General features: G+C 41.0%; 1 protein-coding gene across 1 annotated transcript in view; it reads right to left on the bottom strand.

Moving 5' to 3' along the window:
• mao (monoamine oxidase) overlaps positions 1 to 25,070 on the bottom strand; it is a 41,393-nt gene extending 16,323 nt beyond the window's left edge. Inside the window, 4 exon segments of the mRNA XM_032567456.1 lie at positions 10,275 to 10,412; positions 12,956 to 13,050; positions 24,885 to 24,959; positions 24,962 to 25,070. Coding sequence (XP_032423347.1) covers positions 10,275 to 10,412; positions 12,956 to 13,050; positions 24,885 to 24,959; positions 24,962 to 25,055 — 402 coding nt within the window. The 5' untranslated portion in view covers positions 25,056 to 25,070.
• Positions 25,071 to 25,970: the final 900 nt, after the last annotated feature.

The raw sequence follows: 25,970 nt of genomic DNA, 5'->3' as shown, positions 1-25,970 counted from the left end.
TGAATTAAGACTTTTTAAGACATTTTAAGAATGCTCAGACAACCTCAACACTGATGTCTACATGAAATCTGCAATAGGTAATGCTGTCCAATCAGAGCTCAGATATTATCCACTGAATTGAACCCCATTGAAAACCTTCTGATTATTCCACCAAATACTGATTCCTGAACTCTTCCTGAGTTTTTAAAACTTTAGCATTGTTGTTTCTAAATGAACATGAACTTGTTTTCTTTGCATTATTTGAGGTCTGAAAGCACTGCATCCCTTTTGTTATTTTGATCTTATCTCATTTTCTGCAAATAAAAACAAAATTTTTGCTTGAAATTTCAGAGACATGTTGTCAGGAGTTCATAGAATAAAGGAACAAAGTTCATTTTACTCAAACATAAACCTATAAAGAGTAAAATCAGAGAAACTCATCATTTTGCAGTAGTCTCTTTTTTTTTTTTTTCCAGAGCTGCATCTGTTCTGCAAACCCCAGAATCTCTACCAGGACTGATCCTCTGTTGTCAAAGTTGGTCTGTTTGTGGCGACTGGAAGACTTTTCAAACCATTACTGCCTGTTCAATGTAACTTTACTGTCGTTTAATTTGGTTTTCTGCAGATGATTCTTACATAAAACCGCCACATCAGCCTCGTTTTTCTTTGTAAAGATTTGACTTTGGCTTTCACCAGCTGTTTTCTGCTCATAAAATCCCATTTTGATGTTAAACAGTAACTGAATACTAGCAGATATCAGCCTTTCACGACAGATAAAATCGGTTTGGGAATGTTGTAACCTCAGATGTTTATTTTTTCTTTTTTTGAAATGCTGAAAAATCAATTGAATAAACTTTAAAACCTCAGATTGCTTTGGATGAATCTTCTGTGACCCTGGATACGCTCGCATTTCCAAGGGCGCCAAGAGCGCTGTGCCAAATTCAAACAGTCAGCCATTTCTCTTTTATGGCTCTGGAAACTCTTTTCTCCAAACCAGTTGCAGGTCATAAATTCAAAGAACTCCCCTCTGGTCAATAAGAAATTTCTCTGCAACACTGTTTCTGTGCTCAACGTGGACCAGAAGTCACCTTCAGTTAGACGTGAACGCATTCACCTTCAGCAAACCCAGATCAAACACATGTAAAAGTGCACACAGCGTGGTAAAACACCAGGATTTTATTTTACTTTTATTGGTAAGTTGAAAATTCTTTTTTAAAATCGCAGATTTTAAGAATCTACGATTCTTAAAAACATCATAGAACAGAATAATAATACAAAACTTGAAAACTTTCCGTCATGAGGTGCGGCAAGTGGTGTTGAGGAAGATGCTGGGAACCCAGGTTGAAATGAAGAAATTATGTTTTTAATGCTGAAGTCAGCAAAACCAAGTCCAAAAGTCCAGGCAGCACAGAGCGGAAGGCTAAAGCTCATCTACTGGTAGCAACAGGTAGACATGACTGATAACTGACAGCTAGACACGCTAGACAGATAAACAAGACAGATTCAACAAGGACCCAACAAGGAACACAGGTGGGATTAAATACGCAGAGAGTAATCAGGGAACGAGACACAGCTGGGAACAAACAAGGGGAAGACAGGACAACACACAGAAACCTAAAATAAACACAAAGAAAACTCAAATCCTCACACTTTCTTGCTGACTAAGTGTATTATACATGAGTCGACAATTTTTAAAAGTACATTGTTCATGTTTTTTACAGTTTTTTTTATGAAGATCAATATTGAAGTTAACTTACTGAGCTTTAGTTCTTCCAGCTGAAGACAAGTTAAATTCAAGACTTTTAAAGACTTTTTTTATTGATAATAGAAATAAAATTTAAGACCAACCAACAAGAACAAAAACAAAACAAAAAAAACAACTAGTTATTTCATCCAAATGTTTATTCTAACACAAATTATGACTTTTTGGTCCAGTGTGAAAGTTTCAAATTTTTAAAACCTTTCCAAAAATAAAATAAAATAAAAAAAACTTAAATTACACAAATGCCTTATAACTATTATTTCCAAGCAACTTTTTACTGCATTCATTAAGGGTTTTTTTTTGTCTCGTAGTCGAGCACCATAAAAATGTTTGCCAAAAGTTTCCGTCTCGTCTGAATGTCCAGTTTCCGTCACGTCCAAGCTGTCCGATATTTTCTCCTGTTGTTTCTATGGTTTCAGGTGTGAACCCAAGACGGCTGAATGTTGAAATGAAACGAAAAGCTGCTTAAATACAGAATCAGTTTCACGGCATGAACATTTATGTCATCTCATCAATGCAGGTCTTGCTTTACGTTTGTCCATCAAACAGCTGTTTGTGTTTTAGTTGAGTAGCAGGTTGTATGTGACAGTAAAAGCTTTGTGCCGGGGTATTTTCATCACGTGGGCTTCTTCTCTGTCCACTGAAGTGCATGAAGTTGTCGGTTTGGTTCACTTGCCGTATAAAACAGCAGCCTGGGCCTCCTGAGCCGACCCTCAGGCCTGATCAGCTTCTGACAGCACACACTGTGCAGTCTACAGGCATATGTCTCCATAGGAACACATCTATTCACAATCCCTTTTTTTTTGTATTTGAGCCCTTTTTGTCATTTTCTAACAACATGAATTTTGTTGCGTCTCATTCATCCAGACCCAGCCGTCAGCAGCCTTCACAACTGTAAGAGACATTTTTGTCTTTGGTCCGGCTGAGAGAAGTTGCATGACCCTTCAAAACAAAACTGATGTTTTTTTATTTTAATCAATATCTTTTAAGATTTTTTTTTAATGAAAGAAAAATAACTTCAAATTCTGAAAATCAAACACTTCTATAAAAGTGAATGCATAGATTTTCTTTAATAGAACCTCCGAATAAGAATTTTAAAAAGAATTCTATTTAGGCCAGACGAAGATAAAATAAAATAAAACACCGCGGCATATTAGGCCAACGTAGATAGAACAAAAGAAGGGGGGTTAATTTCTGCCCCCCCAAAAAAATTCAGACTTTGAGATCAATCTCAGAAAATTTCTAGAAAAAACTCGGAAATTTCCAAGATTTAAAGTTGGAAATTTGTTAGAGGGAAAAAAAAAAACAAGCAAATTTTCAACTTTTTATGTCTTTTAAGTTTTTATTGTTTTGTTTTTTTCTGGACAATTTCTGAGATTGATCAATCTCAGAAACACTTCAGAGTTTGTTTTTTTGTTTTTTTTGTTCTAATATGCTTCTGCATAAAAAAAAAATACTGCAAAAACTTTCTCTAAATAATAGGTATTAGAAACTGTAACAGCACTTATTTATTAGGCTTACATGTTTTAAAAGTTGCTCAATACTTTATCATTTTTGGTCAAAGTTAGTAAGAGCCAACACTAGAGGGCCTAAAGAGCCACTTGTGGCTGCAGACCCTCAGAAATAAACAATTCAAATAAAGCGGTGTTATTCTTTGTGCAACGGCTCCATGTAATACGTGAATCTCCCTTTCAGCTGAAATCCACAAATTGTTTGGTGATATTGTCTTTTTTTTATTTTTCCAAGTTACACCTGCAGAGGATGAGGAACAGCATGTTGCTGTGATCTGTCACCATGGTTACGCTGGCCATCTGAATAGAAAGACAGGAGAGCGGAGGGAGCAGGAGGAGGATGGCCGCCGTCCTTCCACATCAGTGAGCTGCAGGTCAGTCAGAACAGGAAGCGGTTCTCCAGGATGGAGCGGCTCTCTGACACTCAAACATCACATTAACTGGGATTTAATCACAGCATCTGCTCAGCTACTGAGTCCTGATCCGGCGCTAGAATTATCCAACAGCCCACAACTCAAATCTACACACCGTTATGATTATATCAGAGTCAGAAATGTGTACAGAAATTCAAGACAGCCATTTTTGCTATCATTTATGTTGGCATCATAGTTTCTTTTCATTGAATAAAAAAACTTTTTTTTTCAGCTCATGAAGTGAATTATGAATTTGGAGTAAAACAGCTGTAAAACAACAGCTGTTCCATTTTCAGCTGCTTCTCTTTCACACTGCAGAGTCAAAGCAAGCAAACCCTCCGAGAGACCTGTTCACCTCCTCGCCGGTGGCGGCGCTGCACCAAGAACCACTGAAGAAAAAGCTTGTTTGCGAGGAAAATTTTTGTTCAAGATTGGAAAATTTACTGTTTGTTTGGATTATGATCTCTGCTTTCAAGGATTCTTTCATAGGAATTATACTTCAGATGAAAACAAATAAATCTGCTCATATTGTTCTACAGTCAAAAAAAAAAGAAGAAAAGAATTAGCAGAAACACGTTATATCCTCACAACTGAAGAAAAACAGTTGAGAAATCCTAAACAGAGAGCTATTTCACCCCCAACATGGAATGCTGGGGGTGGAGAAGACAATGAGCGCAACTTCCTTCTTCACGAAAGGTAAACAAAAATGGAGTGGTGTCAAATTGTGGTGGTGGTAGGATTTCTCTTTTGGCATTGGTTGAAGATCAGCAGCTATTTCTCCTGTTAGCGCAAACTTGCTAGCTTGCTTTGGATGCATTTACCCATAATGCCCTGCGCTGCCTGCTTTCTAGCGCTCTCCGGTCCTCTTGCCGTTCTCAAAAACATTTGCACTGTGCCAGAGTTTACTTCAACCGAACCAAGACCGAGTCTTCTTAGGCAAACAAACTGGAGTTCGACTAAAGCGGATTAAACAGTGAATGCACCGTAAACCTCCCATTAATTACTCTAGACATGTTTAGGTCTTACAAAACATGAGCATGCTTGATTTTAGCAGCTTCTCTCAACATAAACGGACCAACACACAGAGAGGAACAGAAGCTGCTGAACCCAACAGAACAGAGGGAGCAGCAGGGCTCTTTCCTCATCTCTGATAAGGAGCAGAGTATTTATTCAGAGAGTATTTCCCCATCTCTGATAGTGAGTCCAGTGTGGAGCTGCACTGCCTGTTAGACACTAGTTTGCTGATAAAGGAAACCAGCTCTGGCCTTTAGGATTAGAATCTGCAACAGAAAAGCTGATTAGCTTGGCAGCTTGCTTGAAAGCTAACCCTAATTACACAAAGGCTTGCTAGATTACTACAAACTCACGGTTTTACCAGAAAAAAGACAGCCAGATGTTGTCATGCAGGGTAGACTGGTGTAAACATCAGCCTGAATGCTTGCTGTTCCTTCACAAAGCAACATTAGGATGATAGCAAACATTCTGTACGAATCAAAATTCAAGCTTTGTTGGAGTCTTTACAGCTGTGACATCCCTTGTTTTAAATTCCATAAGTTGAATTAAAGGGAACTTCGAAACGCTCTTCGTCCAAGAATGACGGCTTTTTATAAACTTCCGTAGGTAACCGTTGTTTTTCTAAAACACCATGAAATGTTTGTCCTGATTACCAAGATAACTTTTTTTTTACCAAGCTGAAATTTGTGTCGTCCATCTGTATCCCACATATCTGCTAGAGTGGATCATCTCACACTGATTTTGGTACAGAAACCAGATTCTCTGGTTCTTTTTCACCACCTATAAGTTTGAGCAAATAAAGCTCAAACATGGGGTTCCTCAAGGCTGTGTTCTTGGGTCACTTCTGTTTGTTTTCTACATGAACTGCATAGCTCATGCCTAGCTAGATTGGATGGCATTACACCACTCGTACAGGGCAGCATGCTGGTACAGTTGTTAATTCTATTCAATTCAGTTCACTTTCATTCAATTCAGTTTAGTCACATTGCGCCAATTCACCAAAAATGTCGTCTTGAGGCACTTTACAAAAAATAGATGATTCAAGTTATGCCTCAAACTTATTGTAATTATTTTAATGTACTTTTACTTATAATAATTATTTGTTGCTGGTGTTATACAAATTAAACCAGCCTCGTCTATGTGCACCATAAGCCAGTGCAAGCAGTCAGTTATTAAAGTATAAAAAAAGGAACTTAAACGGCAACAAAAACAAGAAAATAGAAAAACTTCTTATAGATTTCAACAGAATGTCACAGAAAGTGCCAAAGTCTGGGGATATCCACCGTCACCATATCGTTTTAAACAGCAGCATTTCTGCTGTAAATATAGCATTTAGACCATGTAATACATTAGGACAATAAAATAGAATTGACTATTTTTACTTGAGGTTATATGGTGGAAATGTCAAAGCGGCCTGTGTTTGGACTCAGACAGTGATGGGCACCTGGACTACTGTTCAATATTCAACACGGACATCCAACCAATCAGATTCTCCCAGGTTTCTGCAGTCAGCTGTTCAATCAATTACATACCTCTTCACACAGCTGTATTATTGAAAGAATTAAAGCACAAACACACATACACACACACAAACATCCACTCAGAGGCGTCTTGTTGAGCAGCTTTTGATGAGGATGGCTGCCATGGAAACCAGCTAGGAAGCTGTGAGGGCTGCGCCGATCGTACATCTTGCAATAGATAGTTGCCAAGGAGACGCAGGAGCTCACGTGTTGACAACAGTCAGTGAGAGATTTCTTTTCTGACTGCCGCTTGTGTGTTTACTGGTGACATGACAGACAGCCGCTGAAGTAGGTCAATAGAACATGAGAGATACTGACACAGCGGTGGGTCCAAACCACGCTTCACTGGCAATCACTCATTATATAACTGGTGCAGCTTAATTGCAAATAGAGGCTTAGGGACAAAATTCCAATATAATAATAAAAAAGAATCATCTCAAAACAAGTGCATGTGATGAAATTCTTACGTTTAATAAACTGATAAAATTGTTATAGTTTGATGAAAGGGTAGAAAAGTAACAACCAGCGTTTTAGCTGAATGGTTGTCATTATAAAAACGTGAGGCACTAATATAGACGTGCTGCAGCGTGACGTCACACGCGCAAGATGCCACCAGCCAGCTTCCTATTGGAGGGGGAAAAAAACGACTCGCCAATGACTGGTTTTAGCTGACAAGTTTTCAACGTAACACGCTGAATCTTAAATGTACGCATGATATTGAAAAGAAAAATGAACGCAGTGTTTTGCTACTAATGTCAACGCTACAACAACACGCGATATGGTCAGGAAAAGGTTTTAGGGAAAAAAAAAATTGAGAGGGAGAGGAGGACGCTAGCTTGACTTTTAACATGTAGATGTGCTGCAGAATTCCATGTGTGTTCTCCACACCTGCGCTGACAGATCAAAGTAGAGCAAATGTTTAAATTAGCTAATCTAGTAGTTACCACAGCAGTATCTAATATACCACAGCAATCACTTATCAATAATCGTATTAACAATCACAAAATAAACATCAAGCCTGGCAACGCAACACCGTAACGGACCGAATGTTCTGTTGTTTGTGTGTTCTTTGGTGTTGAATCCCGATACATACAGTACACTGTTTGTCAGTTGCTTTGGCATATTTTCGAATGTATTGATATTTTTTGATACCATCACTGAACAAACAGTGGAGGAAAATAGTTAGAATAATAACCCTGACAATACCAACAGTTTTAGTTTTGAAATATGAATAATTGGAATTTTTTTCTGACAACAAGAAATTTATCACAATAAATAATAAACGATACGATAATAGTACTGTAAACAGTACTATTTGCTTTGTCACACAGACAGCAATAGAGAAGAGAAAGTGTTCATGAATGAGTTGCCAAAAGTAGCAGCGCAGTGTTTTCAATTGCCCTGTTAAAAGCCCGGGACTGTTAGATTACTACGGCTTTAATTGAACGCTACGGTGAGCGGTGGTGGACATTTGGACAATTTTCCTGATAACGCTTTGTAAGTGTATTTGCACGCTATTGTGTCCACACCTTCAGGACAAAAGCTCGAAGTCCACCTCTGCACTTACGATTGAAATACAGCCTGCACTTCCTCTGGGAGAGCTGCCAGCCGCACTTCTCAGCTTTACAACCTGACTATCAGAGTATATGGCAGCGGAGGCTAATTTAATCAGGCGGAGGAGCTCAGCTGTGGCAGGGAAAGTGGTGCACCCACCCAAACGAGATATGAGGCAGAGAACAGAAAGAACTAAAGAAAATGGTATCTCTTTGTTTGCCTTTCATTTACTCAAAGAATTAAGAAACTACATTACAGAAATCCCATAGGCAAAGATTTGCTTCTCTGGTCGGTAATGGTGGAGAGGAGAGGAAGGCTGTCCTGCTGGCTGAAACAATATGGTTTGGTTTTTAAACCCTCCTGTCCCTACTGGTCAGGATAATGTAGCCCAGGGTGTGACCAACGTGAGGGAGAAAAATTATCCAGAGAAATTGACTGCAAACTTTTAGCCAACTGCAACAAGAATTGTAAAACATAAAGCTACAGAGAAACTCTGTGTCAAGCAAAAATAACCAGGATTATTTAAAGTTAAGATTTTACTCTCCCACACTCTGATGAAGCCCAACAGAATATATTCTGTAAGGATTATATGTCACAAATATATTAGCAAAATTTGAAGGTCCTCCATACTATAATCCATGTTCAGTTTAATTGACCCTGAACGGTGGCCGACTGGTCGGAAATTTGGAAAGCCAGTGAAAGCAACATGCTAATTTAGACTCTTCGGTGTGGTTGGTGTTACAGAGGGAAGAACACAGAGCTAGCTGTTGTCAATGTGAGCACTACAAAACACAACACCTTACCAAGTACTTTTGGTCCAGTTCCTAGTGAAAATATCACGGTACACTAAAAACAAAGCTAACTTAAGCTGAAAAGCTTCAAAGCTCCTAGATCTTTTCATCAAGATACAGAAGATTGTTGTAAGTACATCATTTCTTAATATTGATAGAAAGTGCTGGTTCCACTGGCAGATTAAATCGCTTCTAATAAGACATTTTTCCCATAAGTTAAGTACTCTACTGGTGGAACTGTCACTTTTTCATCAATATTAAGGATTTACTCACTAAAACTAAAAACAAGCTCTTGTAGCTGGCTGAAAAGTTACTTGCAAATTAGTTTTGTCTTTTTTCAACCACACTAAAAGTATCTGCTCTAAAAACTGGACCAAAAGTTTTAATGGTAGCCATGCTAAGTGTGGTAATCACCAGCATAAGATGCTAAAGACTGTAATTATAGCTAAATCCTGTTTTTCAGTGATTTCTCTCCCACACTGCGATGTGACTTGACTTGTGCTCTTAACATAAAAACGTTATTGATCCATTACAATCCCTAAAACTGGTTGAAGGTTATCAAATCGTCACACAAAACCTGAATTTTGTAAACACAACATCTCAGGTCTGTGAACAAAGTCTGAAAAACCAGACTACAAGAATGCAGCTGACTGTTCATCGTTTAGGAAAGAAACGGACACATCATTTTGGTATTTGAAAAAAAAAAAAAAAAAAAAAAAAGGCCGAGCTCACGCTTTGTTGGAATACAGATATTACAAATTGTTACATTTACAAACCGGGTTTCAAGCTTCACTCCTGAAAAAAACAGAAAATACTTTTTTGTTCACAAAGGAAACAAAAGAAAGCGATTAGCTGTTCTATACCAGACAATTCTGACTAAAAAATCTGAAACTTAGACTAAAAAACGCGTAAGGATTTAGTTTAGAGACTGCATTGGGTCTAAAATATCCATCCTGACAAAAGCCGTGGACATGGTGACCAATCATGATCCAACATGACTAATTAAGTCTAATTAACTACTCTACGTTACTTTCTTTTTTTAAGCTTCCTGCTCCTCTGTTTAGACTAGATAAGTAGATGAACACCAGTTTTATGGTGCCTTAATTTTCTCTGTGCTGGTTGTATTGGAGGCTTATTAAAAACGCGCCACGGGTGCCTGAGTCCGACCCGACCATCATGCATATCATTTTGATTTGGGTCATAAATCTAAACTCTAATTCAGATAGGCTGCTCACTCCAGTCGCCGACTATTGACTCACACAAAAAGAAACAGCCATGTTCAATAAACTAAAATATGAGAGTCTCATTCATCAGAATAAAAGAACTTTTAGAAAATAACTTTTCAAACACTCTTTTAACATTTCTGTTTTTAAACTGTTTTTTTATTGATATGATGAATTTGAAATGTCATGTTTCATTAACTAAGCAGAAAATCATCATAATTACCATTAATAAAGGATTTCAAACATAAGTCTGTGTGTAATTACTCTAGAATTTGTTTTTCACTTAGTGATAAAGTTCCTGAAATAAATGGACTTTTCAATAATAGTAATGTAATTTATTGAATGGGTCTGTAAATCCTGGATAGTCAGACAGTCTAAGGGTGTCTGCAGCTTTAAGTGGAAACCGTAAGCAGAAATGGGGTAGATGAAGAGAAAACCATCTCAGGAACATGTTAATATTTCATCAGAAAGAAAAAGTGAGAGAGTTAATGAAACTGAGGGACTCACGTTGACATAATGCACCAGGTGTTCCTGCTCGTTGACTTTGTAGGTCTTAATGCCGTACTCTTTAGCCAACCGTAGGATGCGGTTCTGAGTCGGTCCGATGTAGGCCCCACCGAGGTCTACCCACTTTGTCTCCTTGTTCTGGAAGCAACAGAGGGAAACGGATCGCATCCCAAAAAGAGATCAGAGTTATGCTGTATAAAACAGGGCTGAGTCTGCTATAAGCAATACATATGCAACAATTATTTACAGGTCACAAGATCAGACAGAACAAAATACTGTAAACACCGGAACAAAACAAGAGTTCGACATTTTCAGAAAATATGAGTCCATGTTTTGGTTTGTAGAAAAAGTCCATTGAATGTGTCAACTTTGAATTAGGTGTCATTATTTAGTGAATGACTCTTCATGACAGTCGTAAACATTTATGCCTTGATTGGCAACACTTGCCTTACATGGACATGTGTGATGTACATGTACATCACACATGTACTGTACATTGATGATACATTATATAACATAATAACATTATAATAACAGGAATAACATTATCACATGAAGCTCAAAAAAGTCAATTTTGCATCACACCGCCCCTTTAAGGCTTTATTCCAGAAACACATTCCTGCTGTACCAAACAGCTGACCATGCCAGTCGTCAGCATCACTAAGAACATTATCACCCGGGCCAACCAAAAACCCTGGATGACTAAGGAGGTACGTGAAATGCTAAAAGCACGGAACTCAGCCTTCAAGTCTGGCGACAAGGAGGCACTGAGGACAGCGAGAGCCAACTTGAACCGTGCTATCAGGTTAGCAAAACGAACCCACAGTCGAAAAATACAGGAGTTCTTCCACGACACCAGCAACACCAGAAGTATGTGGCAAGGCATAAAGGCGATCACAGATTACAATCCATCCTCCCCCCCAGTGGGTGAAGTTGATGCTGACTTTCTAAATGGACTCAATAACTTCTTTGGGAGGTTCGAGGCACTGAACAGTACTCCGGCAAAGAAAACTGTTCCCCACCAGGAAGAGGAGGCACTCTGCCTGGACACAGCCGATGTGTTGAAGACTCTGAAAAGAGTCAACCCACGGAAGGCCCCAGGCCCCGACAACATACCTGGGCGGGTGTTCAGGGAATGCGCAGGTCAGCTGGCTGGTGTCCTAACAGACATTTTTAACACCTCACTGGACCAAGCCACAGTGCCAGCCTGTCTCAAAACTGCCTCCATCATTCCGGTGCCGAAGAAACCTCAAGTCACCTCTTTCAACGATTACCGGCCTGTGGCACTGACTCCCATCATGATGAAGTGCTTTGAAAGGCTGGTAAAAGAACACATCGTCTCCAGACTCCCCTCCACATTCGACCCGTTCCAGTTTGCCTACCGCCGAAACCGCTCCACTGAGGACGCCATCTCCTCCGCCCTACACCTGAGCCTGGCTCACCTGGAGGAGAAGAACACTCATGTGCGGATGTTGTTCCTGGACTTCAGCTCAGCGTTCAACACAATCATCCCACAGCATCTGGCAGGAAAACTGGGACACCTGGGCTTCAGCACCCCCCTGCGAAACTGGCTGCTAGACTTCCTCACCGACAGACCTCAGTCAGTCCGGATCGGACAACACACCTCCGATGTCATCACCCTCAGCACAGGCTCCCCTCAGGGCTGCGTCCTGAGCCCTCTGCTGTTCACTCTGATGACACACGACTGCGTCCCCAGGTTCGCCACCAACCACATCGTGAAGTTCGCGGACGACACAACGGTGGTGGGCCTCATCAGAGACGACAATGACCTGGACTACAGAGAGGAGGTGGAGCAGCTGGTGGACTGGTGCAGAGACAACAGCCTGATCCTGAACGTTGACAAGACGAAGGAGATGATCGTCGACTTCAGGAAGAACCGGCCCAGCCACGCTCCACTGCTCATCAACAGCTCGGCTGTGGAGGTGGTCAGCAGCACCAAATTCCTGGGGGTGCACATCACTAACAACCTCACCTGGACTGTGAACACCACGTCTCTGGCCAAGAGGGCACAGAAACGTTTGTATTTCCTGCGGAGGATGAGAAGAGCACACCTGCCCCCGCCCATCCTCAAGACTTTCTACAGAAGCACCATAGAGAGCATTCTGACCAGCTGCCTCTCTGTGTGGTGTGGAAGCTGCAGCGCCTCCGACTGGAAGAACGTGAGGAGAGTGGTGCGGACAGCAGAGAGGATCATCGGGGCCCCCCTTCCCTCCATCCAGGACATTTCATCCCAGCGCTGCGTGTCCCGAGGCCGAAACATCGTCAGTGACCCCTCACACCCCCACCATGGACTGTTCTCCCTGCTGCCCTCTGGAAAGAGGTTCCGCAGCGTCCGGTGCAGGTCCACCAGGTTCCGAAACAGCTTTTTCCCACTTGCCATCAGACTGCTGAACTCTTAACTGGACTGCACTTAAAATCTGGTCTCCACTTCATACCTTGCACATGTACAGAGCTAAATAACTTATATTTTACTGTCACTCCTGCACTTTATATTTTATATTTTATATTCATATTTTTATACTGTATTTTATTTTATTCTGGAGTAACCTCACAATTGAAAGCTCAAAACATTGTCCTGAGCCGTATGCAACGAAATTTCGTTCTGTATACACCCTGTGCATGCAAAATGACAATAAAGTCAGTCTAAGTCTAAGTCGTACCCGGACAGTGAAGGTACGGCCGCCGACTCGATCCCTGGCCTCCAGCACTACAGGATTCAGCCCGCTCGCTTTTAGCAGCTTTGCAGCGCTCAAACCTGAAAAACACAGAAAGACACACAGAGAGAGATGTAAGTGCTTAACATATGTTCATTTGTATGTTTTTGTAAAAAAAATGTCTTTACTTTTGATAACCATAGATCAGTGTAGAGAGTTGAAAGCAAACACCGCCGCAGGGTTAGGGAAACTTAGCAAAGCCTCACTGGTAGACGGTGAATCCTAGGTGAACAAATGAGCGTTACTACAGATCCTTCCTCCCAGCAGCCATTAGACTTCACAACCATCACTGCTTTTTCAACAATATTATTGATTTAAAACAAGCTCATATTTCTTGCTGAAAATCTACTTGTAAGTTAGTTTTGTCTCATTTCAACTGTACTATGATATTTGCACTAGAAACTAGACCAAAGATACTTTGGTAAGATTGTGTGTTTTTGCCGTGATCTCAATTGAAAACTTTATTTTTCCTGCAAGCACTCTGTTGACAACATTAAATGGCCATGATCATTTTATTGCGTCTCACTTTCAGTACAGCAAGGAAATAAAACATCTTCCTTCTAAGATTTGAACCGGTTTTTGGTCCAGACACACACAGAGCGGCTCACAAACTGTCCCATCGCTCCTCTCTCACCAGGTTAACACATCTGTGTAAATATTTTCATGTCCTTTGGCCTAAATTCTCTTCTTCCCTCACCATCTTCGCTAACCCCCAGCTCTTCCCACAACTTGCTCCACCTGAGTCCCACTAAGCCTGTTGAGACCAGCGGGGTTTAAACCAGTTTAAGTCCAGTTTGCTGGGTTTTATCTGGCCTCAGCCCTGCCTGCCCGTCCGAACCCCCCCCTCCGGTTGAGCCAGGCTTATGAGAGCGCATCAGGCCGGACCAGAGATGGCTCACAAATCTTCTGCCTGTTAAATTGATGCCATTACCTGCGCGCGGCTCAAAAGGGCAGCATCTGTCTTGGAAAACAAAGAGGCTCCGTCTGCGTCTCTTGTTTATGCCTACAGCCATCACTGCTAAAACCCAACGTCCTGCTGGGATAACGCTCAGATCACACAGATGGTTTTCCATGAGAGAGACTTCCTCTTTATTTTTCTTTTTAGTTTATAAAAAAAAAAAGCTTTATACATATATATATATATATATATATATATATATATACACACATGTTAGAAGATCCATAAGAATAAATTACTACTTTAACTTAACTAGGATGAAGACTTTTTCTGTTCAACTCCATTACTGAATGAACAGACAATAGAATAGAAATATATTTTATTTTCCCTCACTGGTGAAATTTAAGTGTAAAAGGAGCAAACTGACAGCAACATGGAGGCATGAGCATCTACTCCGAGGGAAAGTAGAATTTTGCTAGAAAAATTTCAGTATAAGACTTAAATTACTGTACGCTTATGAAATTGTACAGGATTGTATTGACACCTTCCTAAAATAATGACCCAATACATTTTTTTGCCAAAAGTGATTTTTGCAAACTAAAAAAAAAAAAAAAGAAGAAAAAAAATCCTGTCCTCTTTTTTTCTTTTTTTTTTACCAAAAGATTATTTGGGCAGCAATAAAAAAAATCACTTTTGCCAAAAAATCCCGTAGGCTGTTATTTTAGGAAGGTGACAACATGTTACTATTAAAATAGCGTTTTCATATTAAATGTACTCATGAAAATTTTTACATTTTCTCAGTGCATGTTCTCTGTGATAATTTAAGTAAAGCACAAATCAAAGAGGGAAATGAACATATTAGTAGAATGCATAAGGAAAATGTCATTTTTCTATTTAAAAACAAAAAAATGATCTAATAAACATCTCTAAACCCGCAGTCTACATACATGCTCTGTCAATAACTTTCACAGTAGTCAATGTCTCACTCAATATGATCATATATAAGAATGTACATCAATCAAATCAATCAATCAATCAAATTTTATTTGTATAGCACATTTCAGCAGCAAGGCATTTCAAAATGCTTTACATCATTACAACATAGAATCAACAATCTATCGTACAACAATGGGGTAAAGCTTGCTAGGCTTTTTGTTTGTGACTGTTTCCTCAGCAACCTCTCTAAATCTAACTGGTTCTACAAACCGCCTGTATCCTGCTCCTGTGGTGAATATCTGAGTTAAAACCGGAAGTGTCCATGTTTTGAACTCCCCAGGGACTGCAGCGATCCGTTAGCCTGGAAATCACCTTCCGACACAATTCCGCTGGATTCTCATCTGATTTCACGGCTCAGTCTTGGTTTTCTCCCATTGACTTAGATTCTTACAGTAGAATTTCCACCGATTGAATGATTGGTGTGTGTGTTCGCCAATCAGAAAACAAATGGAGAAGTTGTAAACATTGATTTTCTACAGTTTAGAATTGTATTCTAGCTACCTGGCTAGTTTCAGCAGGTTTAGCTAGTTTCAACGAAGCTGTTCAGTCTGTCTAGGCTTCGCTTCCAAACACTGAATTAACATTAATAGCCGCCTTGTTCAGCTCAACACCTCTCTATTCACAGTGGAGAACGGTTGTTCCTTAAAATATATCCAGAGGTCAACCTAAAGTTAACTGAAATGTGTCAGTTGGCCTATCAGAGGTTTCCAAAGCCGTGACATCACCATCTGGGCCTTCCCTCGTCATACTATATGTAAACTTCTGATCTTGAAGAAATCAATAAATAAATGTGACACATTCTATTATTGTAGCAACTAAAACAAGATAAGTTTGGTCTCATGTAGCTTCAAAAGGAGAAAAAAAGGTGTTTGTGTTTATTCAGTATATGTAAACTTCTGGTTTCAACTTGATGTTGATGTGAAACACGAATCATATCTGATCAATTCAACGTGAAGTTCATATCAGTGTACGGAGCTTTGGGAAAAAATCCATGAAAGTTAGGACTTTCATGCTTCTAGCAAGGGAGAGATAACAACCATGAAACGAGAAACAGGAAGAGCCTGATGGCTGGTACATGATGATGTATTGCTTTCTGTTATTCACTGGGCACACAAATCTGTCATGCTTTATGGTTTTTGTTTTGTATTTGGACAGAAAAGGCAGCTAATGTGTGTCTGTTTTCACGTCTGAGTAGGATCTGTCGTTTGTTTCCAGTGAATTCCTAAACGGTCCGAAAAGGTCAGCCGGTCGTCGGTGGAGACTGTGAGGAGTGAGAAAGCAGTCCTCTCTCTCTCCCTCCCTCTGAGCCCTGCACCCTGCTGCTCCAGGCTCTCTGCACCTCGGGACATGATGATATAAAGATGTAGACGCCGACATTCATCAGACAGATGCACATTCCTTGAAACGCAGAGCCGAGGCTGAATACTCAAGTGGTGTGTCCGTCACGCTGAACCACATGCCCGCTTCGGAGTAACAACTTTGAACTGAGATTAAGTGTGACACCAGTCCCGTTTTAGTCAGATTTAATCTCAACTCATTTACCTTAGAAAGTTTGATTGACTCAGGAGGAGCGAACGCGCAATCGAACTCTGACTCGGACCAAACAAAGCGAACTCTGGTCTGTCTGAAAACCCAGGTCTCTGCTCGGGTGAAGTGAACTCTGGCACGGTTCAAAAGCGTACGCATACGTCAAGAGCTGTTCCAAAAGCAGAGCTTTCTGGGTAAACACAACCAAAACAAAAGCCAGAGTCCAACACTAGCGGGTGAAACGGCTCGTGGTCTTTTACCAAAGACAGAAATCCTACCACTAAAATCTGACGCTCCATTTTTGGCCACATTTTTCAAAAACTCGTCATACTCACACAGACGAGTGTGAATATGACGAGTCAAACAATATAAAACAATGTCCTCGTGAGTGGACATACAGTTCTTACAGTCGGAGGTGATTTAGTTCAGTTTAACGGTTATTTACACAAAGAATCTCGCTGCCAAAGATGTTTCTGTTAGAGCTTGTGTAAATAAAGCCATTCCTGAAAGACTGGTTGTTATCTGAGCCTGTTGGATCTTCTCCCGGCTCGGTCTGTGATCATGTGACTATTCCAGCCCTGCTGTCCTTGAAGGGCCATTTCCTGTGAGTGGCGTTATCTCCTTGCTGCTGCTCACTCGTCTCTTCGCTCTCACAGCTTCTGTCCCCCCAGGGCGTCTAAATCCCATCGGCCTTTCTTCAGGGACAGAAAACGTGAGCCGACCCGGAGCCTTCAGGTCTGGCTTTTATCACGAGTGTGCAAACTGTACGCAGTTACACCTGCAGACCGGTTCAGGAGTTCAAAACTTGTGCATTAAAAGCAGAATTGGGGTTGTCACAATACGTCTCAATACCAAAGTTTAAAATCCAAAGTGAAGTCAGGTTTTGACACTATAGGAACACAGAAGGATGTGTAAAAAATGTCTAAACTAAACTAAGATCTTTTTTTCACTGATAGCTCCGATTCTACTGAACAAAATATGAGAGAGCACCAATAGAAATTTATAGTCGGTAAGAAAACGGCAAAACTGGCGTCAATGGGAAAGTTCCAAACTCAATGCTGCAAAAACACAGCACAAAGCTCCATTTCAGTTAGACAACTTCACATATTAATGTGAAATTGGGAATTTGTTTGTTGACAAAAATCTAACTTCGTGAAAGGCGTGCACCTCTTAGACCCGGCTAACAGCAAGTCCAATGTTTTTCCTGAAACGTAATTTCTTTTTTTATGTGATCTGGTCGTTGATGCTTCTAATTAAACCCGACCAAGGTCAGACTTCAGTGTGAACGGCGACCCGCATGCGCAGAAGAAGAACGTCGACATCGTGCAGCAGCTAACAGTTTATGGACGGAGCCGTCTACGTATTGATCTTAAGGTTATTCAGCGACAAATCGTCACAAGATCATAACAGGAAGCTAAAAAAAAACAAAGCACAGCTAATAGCAACGGTCTTTTGTGGAGCGTTGACTGTAAATTGTACAGAAAAATCTGTCTGGATGTGGAGTCAGAGTTCAGAGTGGTGGGACTTCTTTTATAAGTTCCTAATCAGAATTTTCAGATATTGTTTGCGTCTGGATTCACCACGACTGGCTGCTTCTGATGCAGAATTATGATGCATGTCACACGACAATTATATAGAAGCCAGCTTGGTTTGGGTAACTCTTTCGCTTAATAATTGAAATCATCATTTGTGAACTGGAATACGGATTTACATGGGTATCTACGTATATCTAATAGTTAGGTTGGTGATATGAAACTGGGTGATTAAACAAATGTAAAAAGCAAAAATCTGTAAAGTGGCTTCTAAAGCATGCCACGGTGTTTCATGTAGCTGTCAGCATCTTGTCTTCCAGCTAAAGGTCAAGCTAGTGTCTCTCTGGTTAAAGGCGTCTGCATGTTCCGTCCTTAATGCGAGCCCGTCTCGTCTGGATCAGGGTGCTATTTACACGCAGGCACAAACAAGAGAGATCCAACAGAGGCTGACTGACAAGCCTGCCGCTCGAATCGGGCCCCACCCTCCCCCGACAGGCTCCATATCGATCTACGCTGGGGGAGGCATTTACAAAGCGCAGAGCAATCACATTAGGTCCATCTCGTGTTCCCCAGCAGCGGATGCTTACCGCAGCCGTCTAACAGCAGCGAAATGAGGCGAAATGCCGTCAATCACTGAGAAACCAAACGGACGACTTGACCTTTTCAAAGTGGTAACCAGAACATTTAGAGACCCAGACCAGGGAGTCTGCGACCTGCGGCCCCATGTGGCTCTTCAGGCCCTCCACGGTGGATCTTTACAATTTTGGTCAAATATTATACAGGTGAGCTATTTTCGTACATTTAAATAAAATTTGACTTACAGCAGTTTGGTTCAAAAATCTACATTTTCAATAAACCCACGTGTGTTTTGCTGTAATTGATTAAACTGATTTTGATTTTCATGCTAAACACAAACTGCTAGGTGCACTGATAGCAGTTTTCTGGCCAATCACCGATCTGTAGAAAGACTGACCTGCCGATTCCTATTTTCACCGATACGTGTTTCCAGAAACACGTAAATTAGTTTGTTCACGCGATAAATCGTGAAAACCCCCCCCCAAAAAAACATGCTGCACCATCATCCTGCTACCACTTCCTGTCATCTTCTTCATCATTTCTGCCAGTAGTAACATCCGGTTGTTGATCACATGACTGGTGAAAAGCAAATAAAAAATAAAAGATTTCCATCGCAGTTTTGCCAAATACACAAATTTCAATACAGCCGAAAAATCACCTCATCCTACTGCAGACTTTTCCAAAAAAATTAAATAAAATTTATAAATATATAAAACAAAATGTGTTTTTTTTTCTAAATTTGTGTATTCCCATTCAGCAAATTCATTTTTGTAATTTCAATTTGCGTGATTATGTGGTCAACTGAAACGCAGCGGCGTTGAATCTTAGACCTGCGGAGGTAGATGAGGCAGCTGTATAACTCACATGAGAGTATTGAAAATGAAAATCTGGGCTGACTGATCGGTCGGCCAGTTTATCGCCGCACCTTAGATTCTTAGGTCAATAAACTTTGTTTCATGTAGAGGACGACTGTGAAACCTCTGGAGATAATTATGCAAAGAAGGATTCTTCATAAGATCAAGAAAATCGTGGACGACCCTGACCATCCTCTTCACAACACCATCTTTCAAAAACAGTGCGTCTTCAGTCAGAGGCTTCTTCAGATTTAGTGCAGCACAGACCGCTGCAGAAAATCTTTCCTGCCAACAGCCATCGCCATCTTCAATAACTCTTTAAAGAATCTAAATGAATGAGTTACGACAACATTTAATTTCCCTTTGGGATCAATAAAGTACTTTTGAATTTGAATTTTGAGCAGCATCTTGACATCTTAACAGCGTTGTGCCTTTGCTCTGTAAGAAGTCAGATGGATCTGGTTGTTGTGAAAGTTGAATTTTCATTGTTGTAAAACCCTAAAATAGAACTACAACTGTATAGAACGATTATGAATTCAGCTTGATCGTTCTCCAAAGAGTTTGACAGTTCAAGCCTAGAGCCCCTCCCTCAAATGTGCTGCTGGAAACACACGCACGCACACGCACACGCACCCACGCACACACCCCCACACACACACACAGATGAGAAACTTCCAGTTGTACAAACATCCATCAGCTCCATGTCTTCATGTAATCAGTGTTATGATTCAGAAGATTAACAGGGCTGAGGTTATGTCCACACACATGACTTTACTGGCCACACACACCCAAGACAAACATGTAGGAACGTGAATACACATAATTAAAAATGGAAACACACGCACACACACACAACGACTGTAACTGGCAGCTCTAATAAAATGTTCTGCTGTTTGGAAGCAGAAAGTAGTGATGTGGTTCTGGAACCACGTTGACGGTATTTAGACAGGTAGTCAGAAAAATGTACGTTTGCTTTGCTGAATGAGCGATAAGGTGTTATGGCACCTTAGCCTGAAAAATGTGAACTGCATAAAAAAATAAACAACACTAAAACCTTCAGAGCAGACGGCGTTGGAGAGTGATATAAGGCTGCAATGTGAGGCGGCGGCCTGCCCTGTTGTTGGAGTGTAAAAACCACATTCAATATATTACATTAGACACTCTGAGGCAACGGCGCTCCAGGAAAATGTTCATAAGGGTCGCCAGACCAGGCCAGTAAAAGCCTTTGGGAGGTACGCTAAAATGTTTAGGAAGAAAATCCCTGTTTGTCTGAGTGTTCTTGTCCTTAGGGCCCAAATTCATCAGTCACACTAAAACAGTGAAGGCCACGCTGAAATACTGACAGGAACAGTACGAACAATCCAGATTTCAATCATTATCGCTGCTATTTATGGCCTTCAAACAATAGAATGTATGGCTTGCACCATCCATAACAAACCTGTTGACTTCTAGTTAGGATCAGAACTGAGTGCTGTAATCACAAACTTGCCTTCCTGTGTTTAAATACGGAAAAATCTCACTCGTCACTATGATCAAGACATGAGCCGAAAAGCTTTCTGTAAAGTAAACTGCGTTGGATTTATGGTGCATTCAGATTCAAACACGTTACGCAAGAAGGTCTTTTTACTCGGGCTGGTAAGTAAACTGACTGATCCTGTGCGTTTTGTTTTTTCAGCAGCCCTCACGCTGGCGCCTCCTTGACAAGCAGTGACTCACCAGAATCAGGACCTGGATTATTCAACAGCATTCAAACACGAGAGAAAAGCAGACCCTCAAACTGAACCGCTCTCAGGGTAAAATGCCTCTGAGGGCCGGTTCTGTTGAGGCCCGTATTGGACTTCTCCATTGATCAAACACAGAGACGCTCAGTTTTCTTGAAAGGGAAAGAATGCAGTTTCTTTTTTATGTTATTATTTCAACTATTGATTGATATGTACATTTAATGATGACAGGCATTTCTTTAAACTGTACAAAGCCCCCATATTTTACCCCATATGAACTTGTATGGGGTAAAATGTTTCTTTTGCGTCGTTACCTCTCAATACTTTAGCGTCGACTCGCAATAATGTACCGATCAGTGAATGTGGCATATTTGAATACCGAAAGTCTTTCTTGGTGGCCACTGTACTTTCTGCTACAATACAAAGTCATCGTAAGGTTTTTCCATGTATGTTAATATCTCGTTTGTAAGATATCTGGAGTTTTATGTCTTTTTCTTGAGGCTAGAAATGTGTCACAAACCGATGTGTAAAACGCAGAAGCAAGACGGGTCAAACATGGATTTTCATCTCCCTTCTTAGATGTATAAACACTTTCCATAAGAAAGAAAGAAAGAAAAAAATATATCCAAACTATTTGGACTATTTCTGACATCTGAAATGTCAGAAATAGTTCTGATTGTGTCTTTTATGTGTCGGTAGTCTGAATGGTTAATAAAGGACTGCTTTTATGTGCAGCTCCATCTCAATGTTTCCAGTAAGCAGTATTTGCTTATTGCGAGGTAACGCAAAATAAAAATTCCCCACGCCCCGCAAGGGACTCGGTAAAACTGGGGGATTTGTTTTGGTTACGTGTCATTAGCTGCGTTTCCATTGACCGTAAAATAGTGCAACTTGGATTTATGAAAATAGCTGCTTAATGAAACACAGCAACAAAGGTTGCGGTGGTCTTTCTGTGTGTTCTGCAAGGCAGCAACAGAAACACTTTTCTCACATCAAGAAAAGAAGAAATTTGATTTTATTTCTTACAAGGATCACTTACATCAATATGACTGAGTGAACTTTTGTGTTAGAACATAGATTGAATTTGAGTCCTCATCACTGCGCTGTGCAACAAGGTTGCACGTTGGTGCTTTTGACCTCTAAGCCTTAGATGGAGGAATTTCCTTTGATCAGAATCACATTCAGAGTTTAGGCTAATAAACCATACATCGTGTCTTTATGAATGTGTAAACATGAGCACTTCCTGCTCTCTGTGCTCAGAACAATGCTCTGTTCCTGGCTAGGCACGTCCAATTCTGGACGAGTTCATCAGTCGAGACATTCCACAAATCCTCCCCTTCGTGGATTATTAGGAGTAACTTTGTGAGAATCGCCTCATCGGTGGTTTACTTTAAAACCACTTCCCTTCATCTTTCCGTTTTCACATCCCTGACCCTCGACTTCCCTGTTTTCCAACTCGTTTCCCTTTCTTCGTTCCCCAAACTCCCGGCTCCTCCTCCTCCTGCCCCTTCCTGTGTTTGCCTCATTAAGTTACCCACGCCACCAGCTGCTGAGGGGGGATAAAAACGAGGGGAAGACCTTCCTCCCTCCCCTCCCTCATCATTTCTGCGTCTCTTCTTCCTCGGCTGTCACACACTTTTGAGCGTTTCCTCCGAAAGCGGCAGCCCACCGTCTCACGGCCAGGAAAATGACGAGAGCAAAACACAGGGAAGGCGAGGGATGAGGACAGGGACGTGTCCTCTGACTGGACACTGATTGTTACTTGTGGTCCTCATCGGAAGACGTTAGAAGGTCGCGGTGAAATAAACGGTGTGATTACGCCGGCCTGATGGGGAACATCAGCGCCTCGTTGTGTTGGTGAATGAACGTTTCCTCTGCTGGAGCTGCTTTCACCGTTTGACTGGTATTTGACCTGACACTGACCTAAATTCTTCTGGGGCCGTCCGATAGATCTGCCAGACTGACGGACGGGGCAGTGGTCACTGGGAACTGGGGGTTTTCCACCACCCTGAACAGAACGGTGTGGCTGTCAATGAGCACAAGTGTCATAAAGCAATGTCCTACCACTGCTGTGGTTTAGAGGAGTATAACGAGGTGCAGTGAGCTCACCCTCCCCCACCTGTTGCTGGGCACTGCTGTCGGGAAGAAGGCAACTAAACCAGGGTTTCTGCAAGTTTAACCAACTCAAATTTAAGACTTTTAAGACCATTACGAAGGAAGTTTAAGACGTGTACTATGACAGAAATGTACTATATATATATATATATATGAACATTAAAAATTACAATTAAGAAGAAATGGTAACTCGGTAATAGTTGAATTTCCATTGACCGTATAATCATTGTGTAATTTCATATTTTGCAAATAAGTTTGCTTCATGGAGACGCCGATTTTGGGAAGAAAAAAAACGACTTGTTGTTCGATAAAAAGTCTCGGCGCTAGCATGAGGTGTTTTTTTAGTTTCATCAAAATCGGTTTGTTTTGCAAAGCTACAAAAGAAACACTTCTATTTCTCACGTCACACCAGTCACATGATCAACAGTCGGATGTTGCCGCTGGCGCAAACCACGAAGAAGAAGAAGACAACCAGACGGCGAGGCGCGCTTTTTAATGACTTATTGCGAACGAACTTCTTCAACACCGCAGTCGCAAAATTGCCTTTTTTTCAACATTAGCGGAATATTGACGAGGTTTTACACTCATTTGTAATGGTAACTGGACCATGTGAGATAAATAATAGAGAAAAGTGCTTGTTACAGAACCAATTTCCTCCTATACTTTTGTCCTGATGGTTTTCTCGAGGTAACAACTTCATTTTCTCATTCAGACAGTAATCATTTGCTTAACTTGATAATGAAACGTAAAACAGATACACTTTTAAACGCAGCAGCAATATTTGGGCTGTACTGTCTTCACTCAATACAACACCATAGTCCTGTTATCTGATAAGTCTGATTAACAATAACAGTGGTTCTTATGGCGGGAAAAACAATTTCCCTAGTTAGTTTCTGGCGCCCCTCTAGCCCGGCGCCTCAATGTGTCGCAAATCGTAACAGACGACTGGCTGTGAGGATGGAGCGAAAGAAGAGAAGAAGAAAACAAGAGTATTCGTTTACATTTTAAAAAAAAAAAAAATACTTGTGGGTGTGTGGGTTTAAAAGTGTAGTCATTTACACCTCAGGAAGTTGTAGTAACTATAGTAACGGCAGCAGACTTGAGTCGTGTTCTGCTCCAGGCTCCAGGTTAATCACATCACCGTGATTTGTTAAGTTTGTGGAGCCAGAGCAGCTCCACATTAAACAACATCTGTTCGGGGAAATTCCTGGAACTACTTGGCCTCTCTCTCTTCATGAAAGTGTCGCCTAACAGACCGAGTTTCCTCCATGGTGACCATCACCAACACCATCACCACCAACAACAAGCAGCAGCAGCAGCAGTGAAGCGAACAGCGGTGAAGCGAACAGCTGCTCAGCCTCACTGATGGAACCAGGAATGGTTTCTGCCCACCCTTCCCTCCTCTTCCTCTTATGTAATACAAAGTCCGCTGCGGCTGATTAGCCGCTACTTAACCCGCAGTAAAGCAGCGGAGGGAGGGCGGGAGATGCGTGGATGGAAACCGGAATCAAGGGAAGCGGATCGCTCTGCGTCCGCTTCCTTCCCCCAGCGGTGATCCAGCGGCTCTTGTGCAACAGTTGCGCCGGCCACCCCGCCCACAGCGCCCGGACTCAAGTCTCCCCGGAATCAATAATCATCCCTGGTAGTCGCTCCTACCTGATATCCCCGCTCCGATCACCACAACGTCGTAGTTGTCGCCGGTCATGGTTCCCGTCTGCCGCTCTGCTCCCGAACCGAACCGTCCGATCGCCGCTGAACGCAGGGCTTCACACCGAGGAGCGCATCTGTATTAAACAGGCCCACACCCACCTGGCTCCGCCCACACATAGTAAAGCGCCCCGCGCGCCGGGGGAGGGAGGATTAATTAAGGGAGGTGTCCGTGGGTCTGCGGGGTGAGCAGGACGTGAACTTTATTCCTGATCAGATGAGACTTGCCAGGCCCAAAGTCTTCTCTTATCAGGCTTTTTTTTTTTTTTTTAGTCAAAGATTGATGGCGGAATGATCGAAAATCTTTGAGTTGATTCCAAAAACCATAAAAACAGGAGAATGATCCTCCTTTCACAGCTGTTCTGTCTCCACTTTTTGCCGTGGGAAGCAAAAAAAAAAAAAGTTCAACTTCAAATCACTTTGAGGCCATACAGTTCTCTTTTCATTTCCTCTTCGGTCCAATAATAAATTAAACAGACAGTTTTGTTCTATATATATATTTGATGAATTCATCCTACTCAGATGTTTATGGTTCTATTTGCTACAGAATTTGAATGAATTAAGAAATCTGCTGAATAAATGAGCAATAATTTATTGTATCCAAGGCTTTCGTTGTATTTATTTATTTATTTTTGGATTTTCACTCTTAATAAAATTTATAAAACGTGTGAAATTTTCACTTTTATTATTAATAAAAAGTGTTCATCTGCAATGCAGAGGCAGACCAGATCTAATCCATTCTAGAGCTGTACACTGTAAAACGTAATAAGTGGACTTTGCTTTAAAAAAAGTATGCCTAAAAAAAGAAGTTTTCAAAACTTAAAAATTGTTTATTCTGTTCATCTTAAGTTGACAACTTGACTAACTTGATCATTTTGAATAAGTTTTAATGACAAAAACTTAAACACTGTAAAACCTAATTAGTTCGCCTTACTTAAAAAGTATGCAAACAGGCCTCGATTTTTTTTTGTTTTCATTAAATTAGCTGATTAAGTAACATTAACCTGTGCAATTTTAGTGAGTGTAACTTAACCT

This window comes from Xiphophorus hellerii, chromosome 7, assembly GCF_003331165.1.
Source record: "Xiphophorus hellerii strain 12219 chromosome 7, Xiphophorus_hellerii-4.1, whole genome shotgun sequence".
In the NCBI taxonomy this organism is placed as follows: Eukaryota; Metazoa; Chordata; class Actinopteri; order Cyprinodontiformes; family Poeciliidae; genus Xiphophorus; species Xiphophorus hellerii.
The sequence above is the reverse complement of the archived record's forward strand: the minus strand, read 5'-3'. Positions and strand labels throughout refer to the sequence as shown.